Genomic DNA, 19,157 nt, shown 5'->3' with positions numbered 1-19,157 from the left:
CAGAGAAGTTAACAATATTAAAACAAAATGGGACCCAGAATAAAATGAAGTGCAACATCGGACCAAAAACGACTCAGTTATCACCAGATCAAGTACGTACCGCAGACCCAAACCTGCACGGAACTTAAACCACCCTAAAAACCCAAGACTTTCATTCATGACTTCCAATATAGAGTACCTTTCGTTATTCTGTCCAGAAAATTGCCAGCTCTCAATGAAACCATAAAATATGAACAGGTCAATAAAAAGCATAGACTCCTTTTATAGAGTCCAAAAAAAATCCACTAGGGACGAATTTTACTGAACCTGTGCATACAAAAATTTCCACGAAAACCAGCAAGACAAAAATTTAGAAAACATCTCAAGTAGGGTAGTCATAAATAAAAGCCATACTCAGCTCCCAGGCTGAAATTTTGATACCCTAAATTTTAACATCCCCAAAATTTTAACTAAGGCCTAAACATGAGATTTCAATAAATACTTGTCCTTTTAAATATATTTTTGATGAAACGCGACAATAAAAACAAAATAATAAATTGCGACCTAATTTCAAAACCGATTGCATTTCTAGTTTTCATTTACATGCTCTCAACAAAAAAACACTGAAGGTTTTAAGCCCGCTCCCAGGACACAAATCAACCAGCCAGCCCGGTTTGACAACCCAAGTCTTCGTCAGATTAGGTGCAAAACCACGGCCTCGGAAAGAAATGTCCGCGCACCAGATTCGAGGAATTTGCATAGACACAGGGAACTGCGCTTTAACCTAAACAAAATTGTGAGACTGCGTAAACGCATCATTCACAAAGGACACGGCAACCGCCCCCGGCTGTAACCTTCAATGTGTTAAGCGTGCATGAATGAAAACCCCAAAACACAAACAAATTTTGAAATGCATAGGGAAGATTTTTAAAACTGATGGAAATCAAAAACATGAAATTTAATTAGACTTGACACGCCCAGATTTTACTAAGCATATAAATTTTGCAAGCTTAGTCCTGCCACGCCCAGTTAATTTTGCCAGGCAAAAATTTGTTTTCAAGCCTAAATTTGCCCCACAAATTTGCCAACTCAACACCCCGAGTAATTTTAGACTCTGGAGAAATGAATGAAAACCAATTTGAAAACTGAGAATACAATTTTCTCATTCCCAGATACAACGAACAGCTATAATTTTGTTCGAAACTGCTGTGGCGTCATCAGCAATCTCCAGAACAACAACAGCTCAAGAAAAACAAAATATAAAACCGAGAATACAATTTTCTCATTCTCAGCTACAAAGAACAACCCTTGTTCGAAACTGCTGCCAATTATCAGCTATCTCAAGAACAACGACGGCTCTAGAAAAACAAAATATTTTTCAACTGAGAATACAATTTCCTTATTCTCAGCCACAAAGAACAACCATTGCTCGAAACTGCTGTGGCGTCATCAGCAATCTCCAGAACAACGACGGCTCAAGAAAAACAAAATATAAAACCGAGAATACAATTTTCTCATTCTCAGCTACAAAGAACAACCCTTGTTCGAAACTGCTGCCAATTATCAGCTATCTCAAGAACAACGACGGCTCTAGAAAAACAAAATATTTTTCAACTGAGAATACAATTTCCTTATTCTCAGCAACAAAGAACAACCATTGCTCGAAACTGCTGTGTCGTCATCAGCAATCTCCAGAACAACGACAGCTCAAGAAAAATAACAAACTTATCAACAAAACTATCCTCGGAGTGCCCAAAAATCTTGTCCATCAAGAAAAACAAAATCCAGGCCACAAGTCATGTTAACACAACCTGTGTCAAACATTAAACAGCCAAAGCTTCACCCATATCAAAAATAATTCATTTCTCCAAATACCCAAAAATCACTCAAGTAATAATGCACCACTCTTTACCTTTAGATCTGCATGCATGGCTGGCAAAACTCAGACTGATGCGAAAAATCAAATTGTCTAAGAACTCCCATCAAGCACACAAAGGAAAAAAACAGGTGCAAAATATTGATTCCCAAAAATTGATTCTCAAATCCCAACTAAATTTTGTCGCCCTCTCTTGACAACCCAATTTAAATCTCCCTCCAACTTAAAATGAGGGCAGTATTCCTGAAAATAAATGGTGCCAAACCAGAGGGTGAGACAGTACGACAGCAACTTAGCTCACTTCCGGTAATTTTTACCGGCGTGACCTCTGCTGTTACGTAACGTAATGTTGAAAATCATGTGGCAAATACAGTTTTTCAGAAAACATCAAAAAAATGTAATACACGAGTCGTTTCTCCCTTCATTTCCACATTGAGCCCATAGATAAGATATGAAACATGAGTATAAGGCAAACAGTAACGTGTAAAAGTCCAATTATTGTGGAGAAAATGAATGTTTATTGTGCGCGAAGTAGCCTAAAAAAAAAGAAAAAATGCATGTCACGATCACCAAAATGGTTATATCTGCAACTATGAACCAACGCCGGTCATATGCTTTTCTGTAATGATAGATATTAACTAACTTGAGCTTGTATTAAATTTTCAGCGAAAATGATTGGTGGAATAATCTAGTCGTAGGTTGGAAAGTTGCTTTCAAAGGGCTTCTCCTCGCAATCGTGCGTGACCATTAGTGACCAGTGTCACCAGGAAAATTAACAGCCGGCCTTGTCCATATATCGATTAATAATTGTCAGGATCGTCCAGTTGACTACAGTGATATTAATTTATTCATACAAAATACTGCCCTGTCTTACAAAATATCGAAGTCAATATAAAACGTAATTTCAAGCCATTTGACTGAACTTACAAACAGTTTATAAAAGATTTTTGTTGAACGAGACACTGAATTAGAAATAACATTGCAAAAGGTACGTGAATAAGTTAGCAGGTTGTGATGGTCTAGTGGCTAAGGCCGTGCCTGGAGTGCGAGAGGTTGGAAGTTCGAACCCTACCATAGAGGTTTTTTTTTGGTTTTTTTTTTAAATATTTATGATATTAGTAAACAACTTTCCGGAATGGTTTCTGATCATTTGAAGCAGAAATAATGAGGTAAAATGAAAGAAAGCATTTTTTTATTTTGACCGCCGTGTGGTGTTCTATAATTAAAGTTACTCTAGACAACGAAACGCTGATTCCAATTTTGTGTATGTCTGGGTAGGGTGTAAGAACGGTGTAAAAATTACCAATAATATTATGCCAAAATATTAATCAGGTTTGAAATTCGTAAATTATGGCTGACGCTATCTCATTTTTTAATATGTAGGCCTACACATAAAGAAAAACATTGCAAACGTGTTGCATAGAAATATTTTCAAATGATCATATAAATACTGACGGGCCTACACACATACACCAAAGGCCTAACAGAACAAGAGAGAAAAAAATCGAAATGCTGTAGGATTCAAACCTTCAACCTCTCGCACTTCAAACCACGGCGTCAACCACTAGACCATCACAACCTGCTATACCATACTCGTATCTTTTACAATCTTATTTCTCATTCAGGGACTCGATCAACAATAATATTTTTAAAACTGCTTTCAGTTCAGTCAAATGAGGTGATACTACTTTTTATATTGACTTCAATATTTTGTAAGTCAATGCAGTATTTTGCTTGAATAAATAAATATCACTGGAGTCAACTGGACGATTCTGACGATTATTATTCGATATAATGACAAGGCCGGCTGCTATTTTGCTAGTGACACTTGTCACTAACGGGTCACGCAAGATTGCGACACGGTGCTGTTTTGAGAGTAACTTTCCAACCTACGACTCGATTATTCCACCAATCATTTTCGCTGAAAATTTAATACAAGCTAACGTTAGTTAATATCTATCATTAGAGAAAAGCATACGACCGGCGTTTACTCACTGTTGTAGATATAAGGATTTTGGTGATCGTGACATGCAATTTTTCTCATTTTCCCGGCCACTTTGGACATGTTCAAGCTTCTTTATTTTCAATATTATTCAACTTTTACTCGTTTTTTGTTCTTTGCACAAATGTTTGGTATCTTATCCGTGATCATGGTACGCAATTTAAGCAAAAACGACCCGTGTCTCCATTTCTGGAGCTATTTCGCTAAAACATGTTTGCCGGTCAAATTTTCAACATTTAGTTACGTAACCCGTGTTCACCAACCCGTAAAAAATTTCTATCGAACAAAAGAGGTCACGAAGTTGCCGTCGTACTGAGAAACTTGTACAAAATGCCAAACCCAATTCGTAACAGGTGTCTCACAAACCAGAAACAAAACATCCAATATTAAAATTTGATCTGCAAATAATCTTATTCTCAATTCAGCCTTTTGCTGCGATGTATTTGATTAATAAAACCTAAACCTAAACCTAAACCTCATCATCACTAATTTGTCAGCATCAATTATTGGTTCATCTTTAATTTCACATTTTTTACATTATCCATAAACTTGAAAACATAGATATACGGATAAGGTCCGAATCTTACATACAAAATGTATTCACAAGTCTTATGTGTTTAACGCTCTTAATACCAATAAGTTACTCACCAACTGCACCGTGGCTTATTGCAATAATTCAAAGAATATCTTGCCCAATGAATTCTGCTCGCGGTCAATATACACGTTCACCCCCACATACACCAAATGTTCGCAAATAATAACAGATAACAAGGGCTAAAGAGCAGAAAAGCTGACTGCACTCTGGTAGTTCAAATTGTTCCGCACGGTTTTCCGGTACAGCCAGAGCCAGGTAACCTATTCCACTTGACAACAGCGTCAGCAATCAGCATGTATGGATGGATGATGGATTCAGATGATCCTACTTGACTTTCATGACAACTATATGACACACGCCTATTGTTATTTAAATAACATGATCAATTGATTAAGGATGAATCTGGGATGAATTATCTATCCCGATCGATCGATCGATAGAGGAAAACCTTGTATAAAAAATACTTGATTCATTTGGGGGGGGGGGGGGGGAGTCCTTTCGAACATTCCAATGAGTCAAATAGGGCCCAAACTTACGCTAGAGTGAGCACGATAATGCGATTGATTTTCTTACTCGTAAAAATACGGCCAATTCAGAGAGAAAATCTTGTTTCTCGTATAGGGCCTACTATAGACAATTTCTTTTTGTTGGCCGGCCGCTGAGCTACATCTTTTCACTAATTATAGATACTTTAAAGAGAGCACAATTGAATGAAGACGATTTATTTGTGCTAGGATGGATTTCATTTAATAATAACTATTTTTTACTTTAATAATACCCCATACCTAACCAAGAACATAAGAAAATATTGTAAAGGCCATAAATATACGCACTCATGCATAGGGAGACAAACATAATAAAGTTAACCTGATCTTTTCATTCTCGATCATTAACCTTTGGAATATTTCACATGCATGTTGTTTGCCTCAATGCCTTCTCGGCAATCTCGGGCCATAGGTCTATAGTAATTTAAATTGTGAAACCGTAGAACGATTTGTTGGTCAGCATATATATTGAATAAAATTGAATCCCATCACATCAATTCAAAGCTACACCTTTTTTGAAATACTGGTTACCAGCGACTTAAAATGAATAGTTATATCTGAGGATTAGACCAATCAAATAAAAAAATCACCCACCAGTAATAACAGATTAACCATTTAATCACCATTCATTTCAGAAAAGTAAATTAAAGAACATTATTAAAAGTCCCTAGAAGTCCAAGTAGATGAACAGTGCCTAATTTGCATAAATCCAAAATGGCCGCTTATGCAGGGGTGACATTTCAAAATTGTTGTTAAAAACCATACCAATGTATTCCTTTAGTCATAAGGATTCAGATTTGATTTATTTTTGCCAAAGGAACAATTTGAGACCAGTTGGATTAAAATTGGATCATATTTCCATTTGCCTATAACTCAAGAACTGTATGTCGGAGACTGATCAAATTATACCTTTTCTGAATCCTTATGATGAGAGCAAGACATTGGTATGGTTTTAAACCAGATTTGACCAACTTTGATATTTCACCCCTGCATATAAACACCTTTGCTTCCAATGGACATTTTATTGTGAAATGTCATTGTACAAGGAATACATTAAAAAAAATTCCACATAGCCCCGAATGAAAAGTACTTAATTATCTTTGTAATCACTCAAAAAGCATTTTGTGTGAATTTTACATCCGAACTAAGTACTATTAAATTTTTATGAGCCTTTTTATTTTACATGTAAAGTTTATGGGGGTGATTGACGGCAATATTGAAAAACCCTCATTTGGGCCATTTTAAACACTAAAATGCCCATAAAAAAGAATAGCACTTAGTTCGGATGTAAAATTCACACACAATGCTACCGGAGCGAGTACAAACATAATTAAATATATTTCATTCGGGGGCTATAGCAAAAACAAAAAAATGTCCTATACCTTAATGGTTATGGAACAAAGGTGTTAAGCGGCCATTTTGGGTTTATGCAAATTAGACACTGTTCCTCTACTTGGACCTTTGAGGACTTTTGATATTTTCTTTGATATACTTTTCTGAAATGAATGGTGATTAAATGGTTTCTGTTAGAATTACTGGTGGGCTAGGCCCTGATTTTCCTTAATTTGCTATTTTCTTTATTTTTAAAAACTAGATAAAATATCTAGGAGCCGTTTTTTAATTTTTTTTTAGTTTTGACCAACTTCACTAAAAATATTTGAAATTTTGCTTTTTTATGATTTTTGTTGTTGAAATTAAGCATTTTTGACCATTTTTGGTGCAAATTTGTCAAAGTTGGTCAAAATTCAAACAAATTAAAAAAAAACGCATCCGAAATATTTTCATCTAGTTTAAAAAAATTTATTTAAACAAATTTTGGCCCAAGAATTTTTTTGTTACGTTTAACGAAAAAGAAGTGGGTCAAAAAACTGGTTTTTTGGTATTTTTGGCCAAAAATGAGCATTTGGCCCAAAGTTGACCTCACAGATTCATTTATTAATTCTTTGCCATTCTAAATATGTATACTTTTATTTACTTTAGACCAACAATTTAGCAGTTATGAGGCCCGCCGAAGTTTCCATAATTCCTAGGTTAAGACCAACCTTAACCATTGCCTACGTCACATACACACTTAAAAGGGCATTTCGTGATCCACAGCCTCATCCCCTCACTTTTCTCAAAAAAAGTTGAGATTTTTATATCACTGGAATACTCCGGCTACATAATGATTATGTACAAAATATTTCTTGCAGATTAATTCGTTCAGCAAAGATATCGCGAAATTTGAATTTCGTTCTGGTGCACCAGAACGAAATTACAACGTATTGTCTATGGAGCAATGTAATACACATAATCATGCATAACTCGCAAACGCAAAATCGGAATCAACTGAAATTTTGGGAAGATGCTTTTTTCGTGGATATGTTCTGAAAAATGTCATAAAAAGAGGATGCTAGGATCACGAAATATTCCTTTAACCTACATGAAATTTGAAAATTCGTTGATAATATGAATGTCAAAAAGACAATAACCTTCCTTGTTCCAATCTTGAAGTCTGAAAATATGAAAGTATAATTTGCACGTTGCTTTTAGGTATAGGAACATAAAACAGAGGATGGGCCAAATGCCAATATAATATATTCATTTTTGAAAACTTCTCCAGATATCGGCCTAAAAACAACACAACCTGCACAATCTTGCGATGTCATTTTCAACGTGTAGTTTCGAGCATATCACTGAACAAACGGTAGCAGCTGTCATGATTGAACACAAATGCTCATATATATCTATGATAGTTTTAAAATCAACGTACTGAACTCATATCATCTTTTCTTCAACGCAAATTCACAAATGACGTAGGGAAAACAATAGTATGCGGCAACATGATAAAAGGATGATAAAAGGATGAGTCACCCTTATTACTTAATTTTTACTAAACTGTAATAAACTGTTGCCGCAATATTACCTTCGCCATAAGCCTGAAACAGCTTTTAACTTGGGACACATATTTTAAAAGTTCAACAAAATGCTGGTTAATAATATTATTTATTTAAATTTTAAATCAGAAATGGAATAATGACTCGGAGTAAACTTGAGGCTTGTTTTACTTTTTTAATGACATGTGCAAGTCGATATACACTGTGCTTTTAAGAACTTCGAATGATTGAATAGATAAAATTACAATTTTTATTCCAAGCACCAAAATAATTGTTTTGAAATTAATTTATACAAAAATAAGTTATTAGAGATAATATAGCAAATAGGAAACATGAAAGAGCTGCATTTCGCTAGATATGCCTACTTAACGAGAGAACAACTACTTTTTCAAATTTGTCGCTGTCTTGGACACTGGATTATAAGCATTGTATGACTGTAATGTGTACTTGCAATGGCAATGCATTTGATAGTGGAAATTTCAGAAATGTAGCGGTGCCTTCGCTTATACAAATCTGATAGCAGTACATTTCAAGTCTAATTGAACCTCTCAGTGCCAGAAGTAGTAAGTGCAAATAGCTGCCATGTGTATACGAGTACAATATACTGTGTGTAAATCGCCAAATAATCACAGGGCAGCTAGTGCACGTGCCTACTTCTGGCACTGAGCAGTCGATTTCAGAAATGTCCGTCATCCTTGGCAATTATGATCATAGTTCATATACAAGTGGCCGATTTGATAAGTCACTTAACAGGTTTGTGCTCCAAGGACTCTCAATGAAAACAATTTTAACTATTTTAGAATGCGCCAAGGACTATTTATATTTAAAAGAAACTTGAATGAATTGGGTTGTTATATATATACATATGGCCGTCTCTTTCCATTTTCGTTACAAAATATAGTAGGCCAAGCATTATACGAAGCAATAAAAATACTGTGATCAGAGATAGATCAAAAGTATACCTGTGATAAGAGGTAGTTCAACAATAACTGTGATCAGTAGTAGTTCATCAGTACCTGTGATCAGAGGTAGGTCAACAGTACCTGTGACCAGAGGTCGTTCACCAGTACCTGTGATCAGATGATCAGAGGTCGTTCATAAGTACTGTACAGCGTGAGTCAAAAAAGTGCAACAGAGAAAAGAATTCATTTTTATTTAAGAACCGATTTGAACCTTTTAGGTTTTAAAACATTTTATAAATGATATATCCATTAGTGACCTTAGCATTTACCGTTTTGTTTTTATGACCCATTTTATAGCGATACCCAATTTTAATGTTTGTCCAAGAAACGTCTAAAATTGGAATGTCCGCTCACTCTGTGTAAGGTAGATTTGGAACAACTGCTATTTTCTTAACCTCATTGGCATTGAAATAAAATGGAGCACCCAAATTGTTATTGTCCTTGGTCTTGTTTAAGGAAAAGAAACATTATTTGGTGTTATTTTTATTTCACCTTTATGTTTATTCTCTATCAAAAACGTGCACATTTGTAGGCGGATTTTTTTCGAATGTCGAAATGAAATGCGCGTAAATTGAAGTGTAGTGAATTATAAAACATCCAGTAGTTGGACATATTGGGATTTACTGGAGTTGGAGTCGAGTGAGGTATGAAGGACTTATAAGTAATGACAGAAAGTTTGTTTGAACAGAAAACAGAAATTGAAATAACGCAAAAATCAACCTCATTAAGGTAAAGTCAGTTTCAGCTGGTGCCTTTATCGTGCATTGTGTGCTCTCATTCAAAATACATGGTACCTCGTGGACAAATAATGAAATTGGGTATCGTAGCAAAAAGACTCATAAAAATTAAATGGTAGGTGTGATTGACTTCATTTTTTCACAACATGTAGCAACTTTCAATAATTGGAAAGTTCAACGTGGTTCTTACAAAAATACCGATTCTTTTTTGACTCACCCTGTAGGTCAACAATAACAGTAGCCAGAGGAAGTATAACATTTACTGTGATCAGAGGTAGGTAATCAGTACCTATATATGATCAGATATAACAGTAACTGAGATCAGAGGTAGTTCAACGGTAACTGTGATCAGAGGTAGTTCAACAGTACCTTTGATCAGAGAAAGTTCAACAATATTTATAACCAGAGGTAGTGTAACAGTGCCTGTGATCAAAGGTAGGTCATCAGTATAGTGATCAGAGGTAGTGGAACAGTACCTGTGATCAGAGGTAGTTCAACAGTAACTGTGATATCAGAGGTCAACAATAACTGTAATCAGAGATAGCACAACAATAAATGTAATCAGAGGTAGTTCTATATATAATAACAGATCAGAGGTAGTGCAACAATATCTGTAATCAGAGGTGGTCATCAGTACCTGTGATCAGAGGTAGTTCATCAGAGATTGATCATCAGCACGTTCATACTTCCATGCTTCTGTGGATACTTGTGTGGATATTAGGGTTGTAAAGGGGTGGAAAGTTTCCGGGAATTTTGGAAAGTTTCCCGGAAAGTTTCCGGGAATTTTGAAGGGCCCGGGAATATTGGGAATTTTGGGAATTTTCAATTATTGGCTTTTATTATGTTTTTAACTTGTATTTTAATATCTAATCATTCAGAAAGCCAATTGAAAGCAAATTTACTCTTTTTAGTAATGTAAATCTTATATACAACAATTGTATTATTGAAAAGGTTGATGATTTCAAATATCTAGGTGTTAAGTTTGATTATAATATGTCATGGTCCTCTCACATTGATTATTTATCTAAAATGTTTCAAAAAGAATTGGTATCATTAGGCGTTGTAGACATTTTCTTCCACATCACACTCTTGTTATGTTATCAAATGCTCTTGTAACCCCTAATTTTGATTATGCTAGTTCAGTGTGGTGTAACTTTTCTCTTGAATATCAAAGAAGGCTTCAGGTTTTACTAAATAGTTTAGCTAGAACGATTCTATTTGCTGATATATTAGGACGCCAGTAATAGACATGTTAAACTCACTAGGGTGTATCAAACTAAGTGACAGATGGAAAAATCATATGCTTATTCTTACATTTAAATGTTTAAGAAATCTTAGTCCTTCATATTTATCATCTCAGTTTGAATTTGTTCATAATACTCATTCTCATGTAACCAGAAATCATTCGTCCAATACATTGATTGTTCCAAAATACAACACTAATTCTGGATTACGTACATTTCACGTCAGAGCTGCTCATATTTGGAACAGTATATCACCAATGATTCGAACTGATATGGAAAATATGTCTTTGAGACAATTCAAAACAAATGTTCTCATTTCATGCTAAAATGTTGTATAGTCTATGAATTCATAATTGTGATTGCATTTTTTTTTTGTATATCTTATATTGTATCACTTTTGTGTACTATTATTATATTATGTTTTGTATTGACTGAGGGCCTGCTTGGAAAGCAGTGCTGGTCACTGAAGTTGTTACCCTCAATAAAGAAAGAATAAACAAACAAACAATATATATGATGTTTAGAATCAGATAAGTGCTACCAATGAAGAATAGGCCTTGTTTTTATGTTCTTTTACCACAGATTTTCAGTATTAAAAAAATTACAAAGATTTTTTTTCTCATGGGATTTTCCAAGTCCAGCATCTTGCATATTTTCATCCTTAAATGTTGCATATTTTGGGAATTCCCAATTACCATTATAATAGCCAATTGCTATTTCTTAACCAAAAATGTACGCAGTTTGGATTTTTCAATAGCTTTGAGTCACTGAGACAAACATTCCTATTTATTTTGCCTTTAGAATATGGTAGTCATTTTGATTGACGATGTAACTTGCCATGTCATATAATTGACTTCCTCAATCGAACTTTAAATTGCTATGAAAATGGACAATATTCTTATCATTTTCAGGAACCATTTGTTAAATAATTTAACAGCACAAGTGATGCTATACTTCTTGAATCATCAGGGTTGGCGATTTTTAATATAAAAAATCAATTTATTTGATTTAAATCAGTTTTTGTTTTTTTACATCGATTTTTTAAATCTTTTTTAATTCCAAGAACTGCTATACCCAATGATAAAGCCAAAAGAGTTCAGTGGAATGATAGACATGTACAATCCTATCAGGTATTTACAAAATATCAAAACATGTTTTAACATACCGTATGAAAATTTCAAAGAAAAAATTTGGTAAAATCATGGGAATAAATCTGTTGAATTCTGCACTATATGATGTAGCAATAGAGCTGACATCATAGATGTATTTAATTGCATCCAAAAGTTGAAGAAGCATTAGGAACGGAGTAAAAAATGGTAAAATATGAAAGGCTCGATTTAAATTCATTTGGTGATTTAAAAAAATCATTTGATTTAAATCGCACCAACCCTGTTGAATATGATTGCTGTAAAATTTGTGTTTTGGCATCAAAACATAATTGGTGATTATGAAAAATAATTGGTGATTATTTGTATTTTAATTTAAAATGCGTATGTAGGCCTTTATCATGGTACATGTGTATTTTGGTACTGAACAGACGATGTTAACTCCCGGACATTAACTCATGCAAGATCTTTGTAGTTCACATCTTATGAGCTACATGTAGCACTGAATGAGAGTTTAAATTTAATATTCAAGATCAATTAGCTGGTAGCTGGTAACAAAAATGTTGACAGTGCTAAAGTATTCTATTACTAAAATAATAGTTCAAGTCTTATGTAATAAGATTTAAGATAAATGATTATCCCTTCAGAGTTTGTGGTTATTGTTCAAAAACTCATTGTACTAGCTAGTGTAAGATGTTTTACAGAACAAATACATAACACAGTAAGATCTGGTCATGCTTGTTGTTTTCTTTGATAAAAATGGTTATTGATCATTCTTGAAGTTCTTTATTATGATTGTATGCTCTTATAAATTACTCTAATACCCTAATCTACACAGTGATTCCCATGTTTACACTTTGATTTTTAGATTTGAATGAAAATTCCCGAAAATTCCTGAAAATTCCTAATATTCCCGAAAATTCCGTTAATTCCCGTTAATTCCCAAAATTGCCGGTGGAAATTTTCCACTCCGGAAATTCCCGGGAATTTTACAACCCTAGTGGATATACACTCAAGTTCCTACAAGTGACCTGTGTGAAATCTTGGTTCAGAATTGACAATTAAAATGCTTCTCGTTGCATGAAAACGTTTATGTGCTTTCAAGATACCCAACTTTGTTTTAAATCTACACTGAAGGTTATTTTTGTTAGTAGAGAGATTGCGATTTCCAAACGTAGGTATCGGACGTACGTGATCTATTCAAAACCACTCCCTTTATCGAAGCGAGGTCACGTATTTAGCCATACTGCAGTTACTGTCCGTTTTCCTATACACAATACACAGTGTTCTCACCATTGACGCGTGACCTCTAAAATGATGTACGTTGGAAGAATGGGCACTTGCCTAGTTAACATCACTGTGTGAAAAATAACCAGCCAATATTTTAGCTATTCTCCAAACTTCTAGCAAATATATTTCTCTAACATGACCTAAAATTACAGCTTGGTTAGATGTTCAGAAATAGTCGCACTTTTGTAAAATATGAGTGAGGGCAAGGCATAGCTAGCCAACTCCCGTGTTAATTGAATGGAGATTTGACCGAAAATATTGGTATCGGACCGCTCACTTCTGAAGGATGCCACAAAAAAAACGGTACAAGCTACATTTTAACTATTCTAAATAGGTTCTAGAAAATATAGTTTTGTAACATGTCCTAAATTTTTAGCTAATTTAGATGTTTGGAGAGGGTCGCACTTTTGTGTTTTAGGAAGGATATGTAAACGACAGATAACGCCAAAAATATGAAGAAATTATTTCCAAACCGTGTTTTAAAAGTCAACATTCATTATGTTACTCATTTTGAAGAATGCTGGTTAACAAAAAGCAGGTCTTTGTCTCATTTCGTGAACAAAGCTACACATACCATTGTTTCCTTTCGTTTCCTTTATAATCGGTTACCCAACTGAAGCTATAATATCAGCTTTATTGCGATGTCGCACATTGAAAACAGACACTTGTGCACAACCAGAGAAGATCTGATTTAATCAGTTGAGCTGCTTCAATGAGTGTTATCTTGGTTTAATAGCTTTTTAATGGGGTTTAAGTCCTGCAAAGGTCGAGATGAATTCTACTGTAGACATGACTGCATCATGCCAGTTTTGACGATTTTCCACGACCGAAATTTAACTTAGATACATCGTTGAAAATGCACAAAATTTGTACATTTCACAATATGTTAAAGAGAGTCAATGATAATGAACATACGAAGTAAGTATAATTACTATTATGATCCTTTTTGTTTGTAACAAATCATTATAATAAAGGTACAGCGAAGTGTTGAAAATCGACTAAATTTATACGCGATGTCCATACGCAGAGATTGCCCATTGAAATGTGTGTGATACTTTGCGGACACCAAATGACATTGTGATTTCCCATTTTGGATTCCAACGTAGTAACGTAGTATAAAATGCAGGTGCTATGTTGAAATATGCTGATTTTACCTCATGCCGAAGTTCATGCAACGCGCCCAATTTTCAGGACGAAAAATTTTGAAAGTAACGTCATGATATATGAATGTAGTGATCTTTAATCTACCAAACTATGTTTTTGGGCAACTATAATATTTGAGGAGCACAAAAATACAATTACGTTTAAGCAGCATTTTAAGTCTTTAAGCAGCATTTTCAATCATTATGCCCTCTATCGACCTAGATTAGATTAGATCAGATTTATAGTCTTTATTCCAGCCGACTTGTTCTCCTTCGTGACGAATGAGCACAATCCAGTTTGCAACCAAGACTAGTAATATTTAATACTATTAACGTACGTGAAAACGTGCGGTTCACGTGCTGCGTTTGGAACATCGCAATCTCTCTGGTATGAATACGTTGACGTACTTTCAAATTGTCTTAGTGAGTGCAACTTTTATTACAAAATCAATATTTTAGCGGCTTCTCTTTAGTATGTATACCTTCATGCCTTTTCAAGTGACTTGATTGTGTAAAGTTTTTGTTACAAAATGCACATCTAAATGGTTTCTCTCCAGTATGTATACGTTCATGGGTCTTCAAACTACATGACCTTGTGAAGCCTTTATTACAAAACGTACACTTAAAAGGTTTCTTTCCAGTATGTATACGTTCATGGTCCTTCAAACGACCTGACTGTGTGAAGCCTTTATTGCAAAATATACACTTAAAAGTCTTTTCTCCAGTATGTATAAGTTCATGTCTCCTCAAGTCACCTGACGTTGTGAAGCCATTATTACAAAATGTACATTTAAAGGCTTCTCTTTAGAATGAATACGCTCATGCCGCTTCAGACTACCTGACAATGTGAAGCCTTTGTTACAAAATGTACATCTAAAAGGGTTCTCTCCAGTATGACTACGATCATGTTTCTTCAAGTCACCTGACGTCGTGAAGCCCTTGTTACAAAACGTACACTTAAAAGGTTTCTCTCCAGTATGTATACGTTTATGGCTCTTCAAACTACCTGACGTTGTAAAGACTTTATTGCAAAACGTACACTGAAAAGGCTTCTCTTTAGTATGTATACGTTCATGTCTCTTCAAGTCAGCTGAAGTTGTGCAACATTTGTTACAAAATGTACATCTAAAAGGATTCTCTTCAGTATGGATACGTTCATGGACTTTCAAATTACCTGACGTTGTGAAGCCTTTGTTACAAAACGTACATCTAAAAGGCTTCTCTCCAGTATGTATACGTTCATGTCTCTTCAAGTTACTTGACGTTGTGAAGCCTTTGTTACAAAATGCACACTTAAAAGGCTTCTCTTTAGTATGAATGCGTTCATGTTTCTTCAAATTACCTGAAGTTGTGCAACATTTGTTACAAAATGTACATTTAAAATGTTTTTCCTTCTTTAATCCTTTATCCATTGAATATTTTTTTCCTCGACTCGTGGATAATTTCCCAGATGCGATAGATGTTGAATCTATACCGTAATTCCTTGGTCGATTGATACGTTTACCATCAATCAGTTTACCCTGCCTATCACGTAGCTGTGTTTTCCATCTCGTCTTGAGTTTAGAAATAGTGAAACATTCCTTTGCATTCTTAACCATGTTAACCATTGACGTCATGTTTCTCGTTTTGCTCTTGTAGTCATACCAGTAAGGACGAATTCCCATTTCATGGTGTCTTTTATGAGATAAATATCGTAACACATTGTTGTAAAATCTCTGCCCGCAATACTTGCATACATGCGGCATTAAGTAGTCCCACTCACGTGGACGTCTATTTGCCATTGTCTGTAATGGAAACGAGCAAAAAGTACACAGGATTAGCGAAAACATAACAATCTACGCATCGCACACTAGCACATTTAAACATGAATTTACAAATGGAAACATAACATGCATAGGCAGATATACCAGAGAAAAAACTCCGGACATACCTGCCTGTGCATGTTATGTTTCCATTTGTAAATTCATGTTTAAATGTGCTAGTGTGCGATGCGTATTAATTCTTCATAACGATTAAGCATCATTAATTTGATCTCGTGCGCAAGTTGTAATGTTTGAATGTTTCCACGTTCCAGTGTATGATGCGTAAGCCTCTTCCTCTGTTTGTATGATTATATTAGGCTGGCGGGTAAGCATCATTAATTGATCTCGTACACTGGTGTGTAATGTGTTGTTTGTAGTACTGTTCACCCTTGACTGCTCATATCCATAAGTACCAGACTTGAGTCCTGTATATCAGGGACAGTCTGTGTAGCTCAGTGGTTAGAGCGCTCGCCCGACAAGCGAGAGGTCTGGGGTTCAAGTCCCCGCACAGGCAGGTATGTCCGGAGTTTTTTCTCTGGTATATCTGTCTATGCATGTTATGTTTCCATTTGTAAATTCATGTTTAAATGTGCTAGTGTGCGATTCGTTATTCTTCTTTCCCCTGTATATTGATATATTAAGAATAACGATCATTAAATCGTTAATTTGATCTCGTGCGCTAGTTGTAATGTTTGAATATTTCCATGTTCCAGTGTATGATGCGTAAGCCTCTTCCTCTGTTTATTATTACTATCTACGTTTTTGAAAATGTCAAACAAGCTGGATTTATTTCATTCATTTAGATTAATCCTGGTGGAAGTTTTTTGACTAAATATCGATTATATTCAACGTCAAACCCGCAAGATCTACCGATAAAAGTCGTATGTCTTTCGTTAACAAACATTCATAACCAGATAAAAATTATAACGAAATTATACTTGATGCGTCGAATATTAGACCAGTGGTTCCATTATAGGAAGAGAGAGTGGAGTCACGTGTCCTATTTAATGGTGGTATATCATCTCACTTGACCTCTTTGACATATATTAGCGTACCGTACCGTTGTCAAATCAACGGGCTCCTGAAGAATAATTAGACAACATTTTCACTCATTTTCAATATGCTGTACGATCAATACAACTATGGATCCCGAACCAGTTATTTTTGAAATGAATTATTTAACAAAATGTAAAAAGATACATGTATGTGTGGCCATATTTGTTTTACACTTAATTGTAGACCAATTAATAGCGTCACACATCACTGCGTTCAGTCACAATGGTTTATTATGTAAAAGAGACTGAGCCCGTTTTGAAAGTTTCATATGATACAGAAAACCTTTCTTGGTCACAGATGGATCACTTGACTCATTTGCAGCGAGTAATTTCATTTGACACGCCTAACCAGATCAAATGACACGCGTACAAGTGACTCACGTATAATGAGTCATTGCAATATGTTACCTAGTTGTGTACCCACGTATGGTAAGTAATTGCACCTGTACATAATTTGCATGAGTCAGTTGACCCGGTGTAAAACACACAATTAGTCGGTTCCGATATTTGACCTGCTTGATTAGCTTGGAAAATTAGCAGATGCCAGTCCGAATTTGAAAGCGAGGCTAAATTTCTACCATTATGTTTGGTGTGTTTAATAAACATTGCACATCCCTTTCTAACTAATCTGTCATCATCAAGTGAAATAAATTTCACCTTTTTTAAAAACAGGAAAACGAACTCAAGTCCAAGCGATAATTTTCTTACACCAAGTTGCGTTAAACATGTTAAAGCGCAACACGTATAAATGGTGTTGTGTCACAAACCAGAAACAACATAAAAATTGCATCCTCAGAAAATCTTATCCATCATCACCAACAGCATCAATTGGCACAATTTCATATTTTTACATTATACGTAAACTTCCAAAAATATCTTGCCAATAAATTCTACTCACGATCAACGTACACCAAATGTCCGCAAATAATAACAGATACCAAGAAAGTGCAGTAAAGCTGACTGCACTCTGCTAGTTCCAAGTTTAATTCCGAATACTACACGGTTTTTCCAGTGAGCCAGAGCCAGCTTACTAACCTATTCCGCTTGTGACAACAGCATGTATGGAATAATGGATTCACTCAGGTGCCTATTGTTATTTAAATAACTTGATCAATTGAATTAGGATTAACTATCTATCCCGATCGATCGATCGATGTAAAACTTGCAGTTATTTATCTGAGGATATCGATTCTGGAATATCTATTAAACAGGTCGTAAAATTGGCTCCATAGCAATAGTGTATGCAAACTAAGAACAACCAGAGTGCAGTCAGATTTACTGCTCTTTAGCTCATCATAGTACTGATTGTGAACATTTGGTGCATATGTACGTTGATCGTAAGCAGAATTGATCAAGATATTCTTTGAATTATTTCAATAAGCCACGGTGCAGTGAGGACGGTGAGTAACTTACATTGGCTTTAAAACCAAAGATTATAAAACCAGAGCGTTAAACACATATTTTATGTGTACGATCCATGTTTAGGATGTTTTGGAGCTCGATGTTTTTTGTTGTTTTTGGAGTTTTTTGCTACCTCTGTTTCCAAGTTTACGGACGATGGATTGTAAAAGATGTGAAATTTAAGATTGATCCTGACAAATTAATGATGATGAATAAGATCACCACAGTCAAGCCGGATCCAATTTTTGCTGAACCATGAAATGGTATCAGCCTATATGTGTGAATGTTACTAGCTTACTTACTAGCTTACTTACTAGCTTACTGACTAACCATTTGGTCTGAAATGGACATATCTCTAAATGCCGACGAAGGTATGACCCCATGAGTGGTGTCATATGAAAGAGGAAAACATAAAGAATATAATAAAAATATTTCCAGACGTCAGAGGTCATCCTGAGGTCACAGGGGTCAAAAAAAGTCATTTTAACCGAAAATGCTCCGATTGAGCTCAAATTTAAATGCAATGATCCTTACAACATTCTAAA

The 19,157-nt window shown here is 35.0% G+C and overlaps 1 protein-coding gene across 1 annotated transcript in view; it reads right to left on the bottom strand.

The window, feature by feature from the left end:
* The window catches only part of LOC140145177 (uncharacterized), a 40,366-nt gene extending 22,112 nt beyond the window's left edge, over positions 1-18,254 (bottom strand). The window contains exons 1-2 of the mRNA XM_072166951.1: positions 18,110-18,254; positions 15,110-16,138 (exon numbers count right to left, since the gene is read on the bottom strand). Of these exons, the coding sequence (XP_072023052.1) occupies positions 15,110-16,135 (1,026 nt within the window). The 5' untranslated portion in view covers positions 16,136-16,138; positions 18,110-18,254. The remainder of the gene's footprint in view (positions 1-15,109; positions 16,139-18,109) is intronic.
* Between the last annotated feature and the right edge of the window lie 903 nt (positions 18,255-19,157).

This window comes from Amphiura filiformis, unplaced genomic scaffold, assembly GCF_039555335.1.
Source record: "Amphiura filiformis unplaced genomic scaffold, Afil_fr2py scaffold_164, whole genome shotgun sequence".
Lineage (NCBI taxonomy): Eukaryota > Metazoa > Echinodermata > Ophiuroidea > Amphilepidida > Amphiuridae > Amphiura > Amphiura filiformis.
The sequence above is the reverse complement of the archived record's forward strand: the minus strand, read 5'-3'. Positions and strand labels throughout refer to the sequence as shown.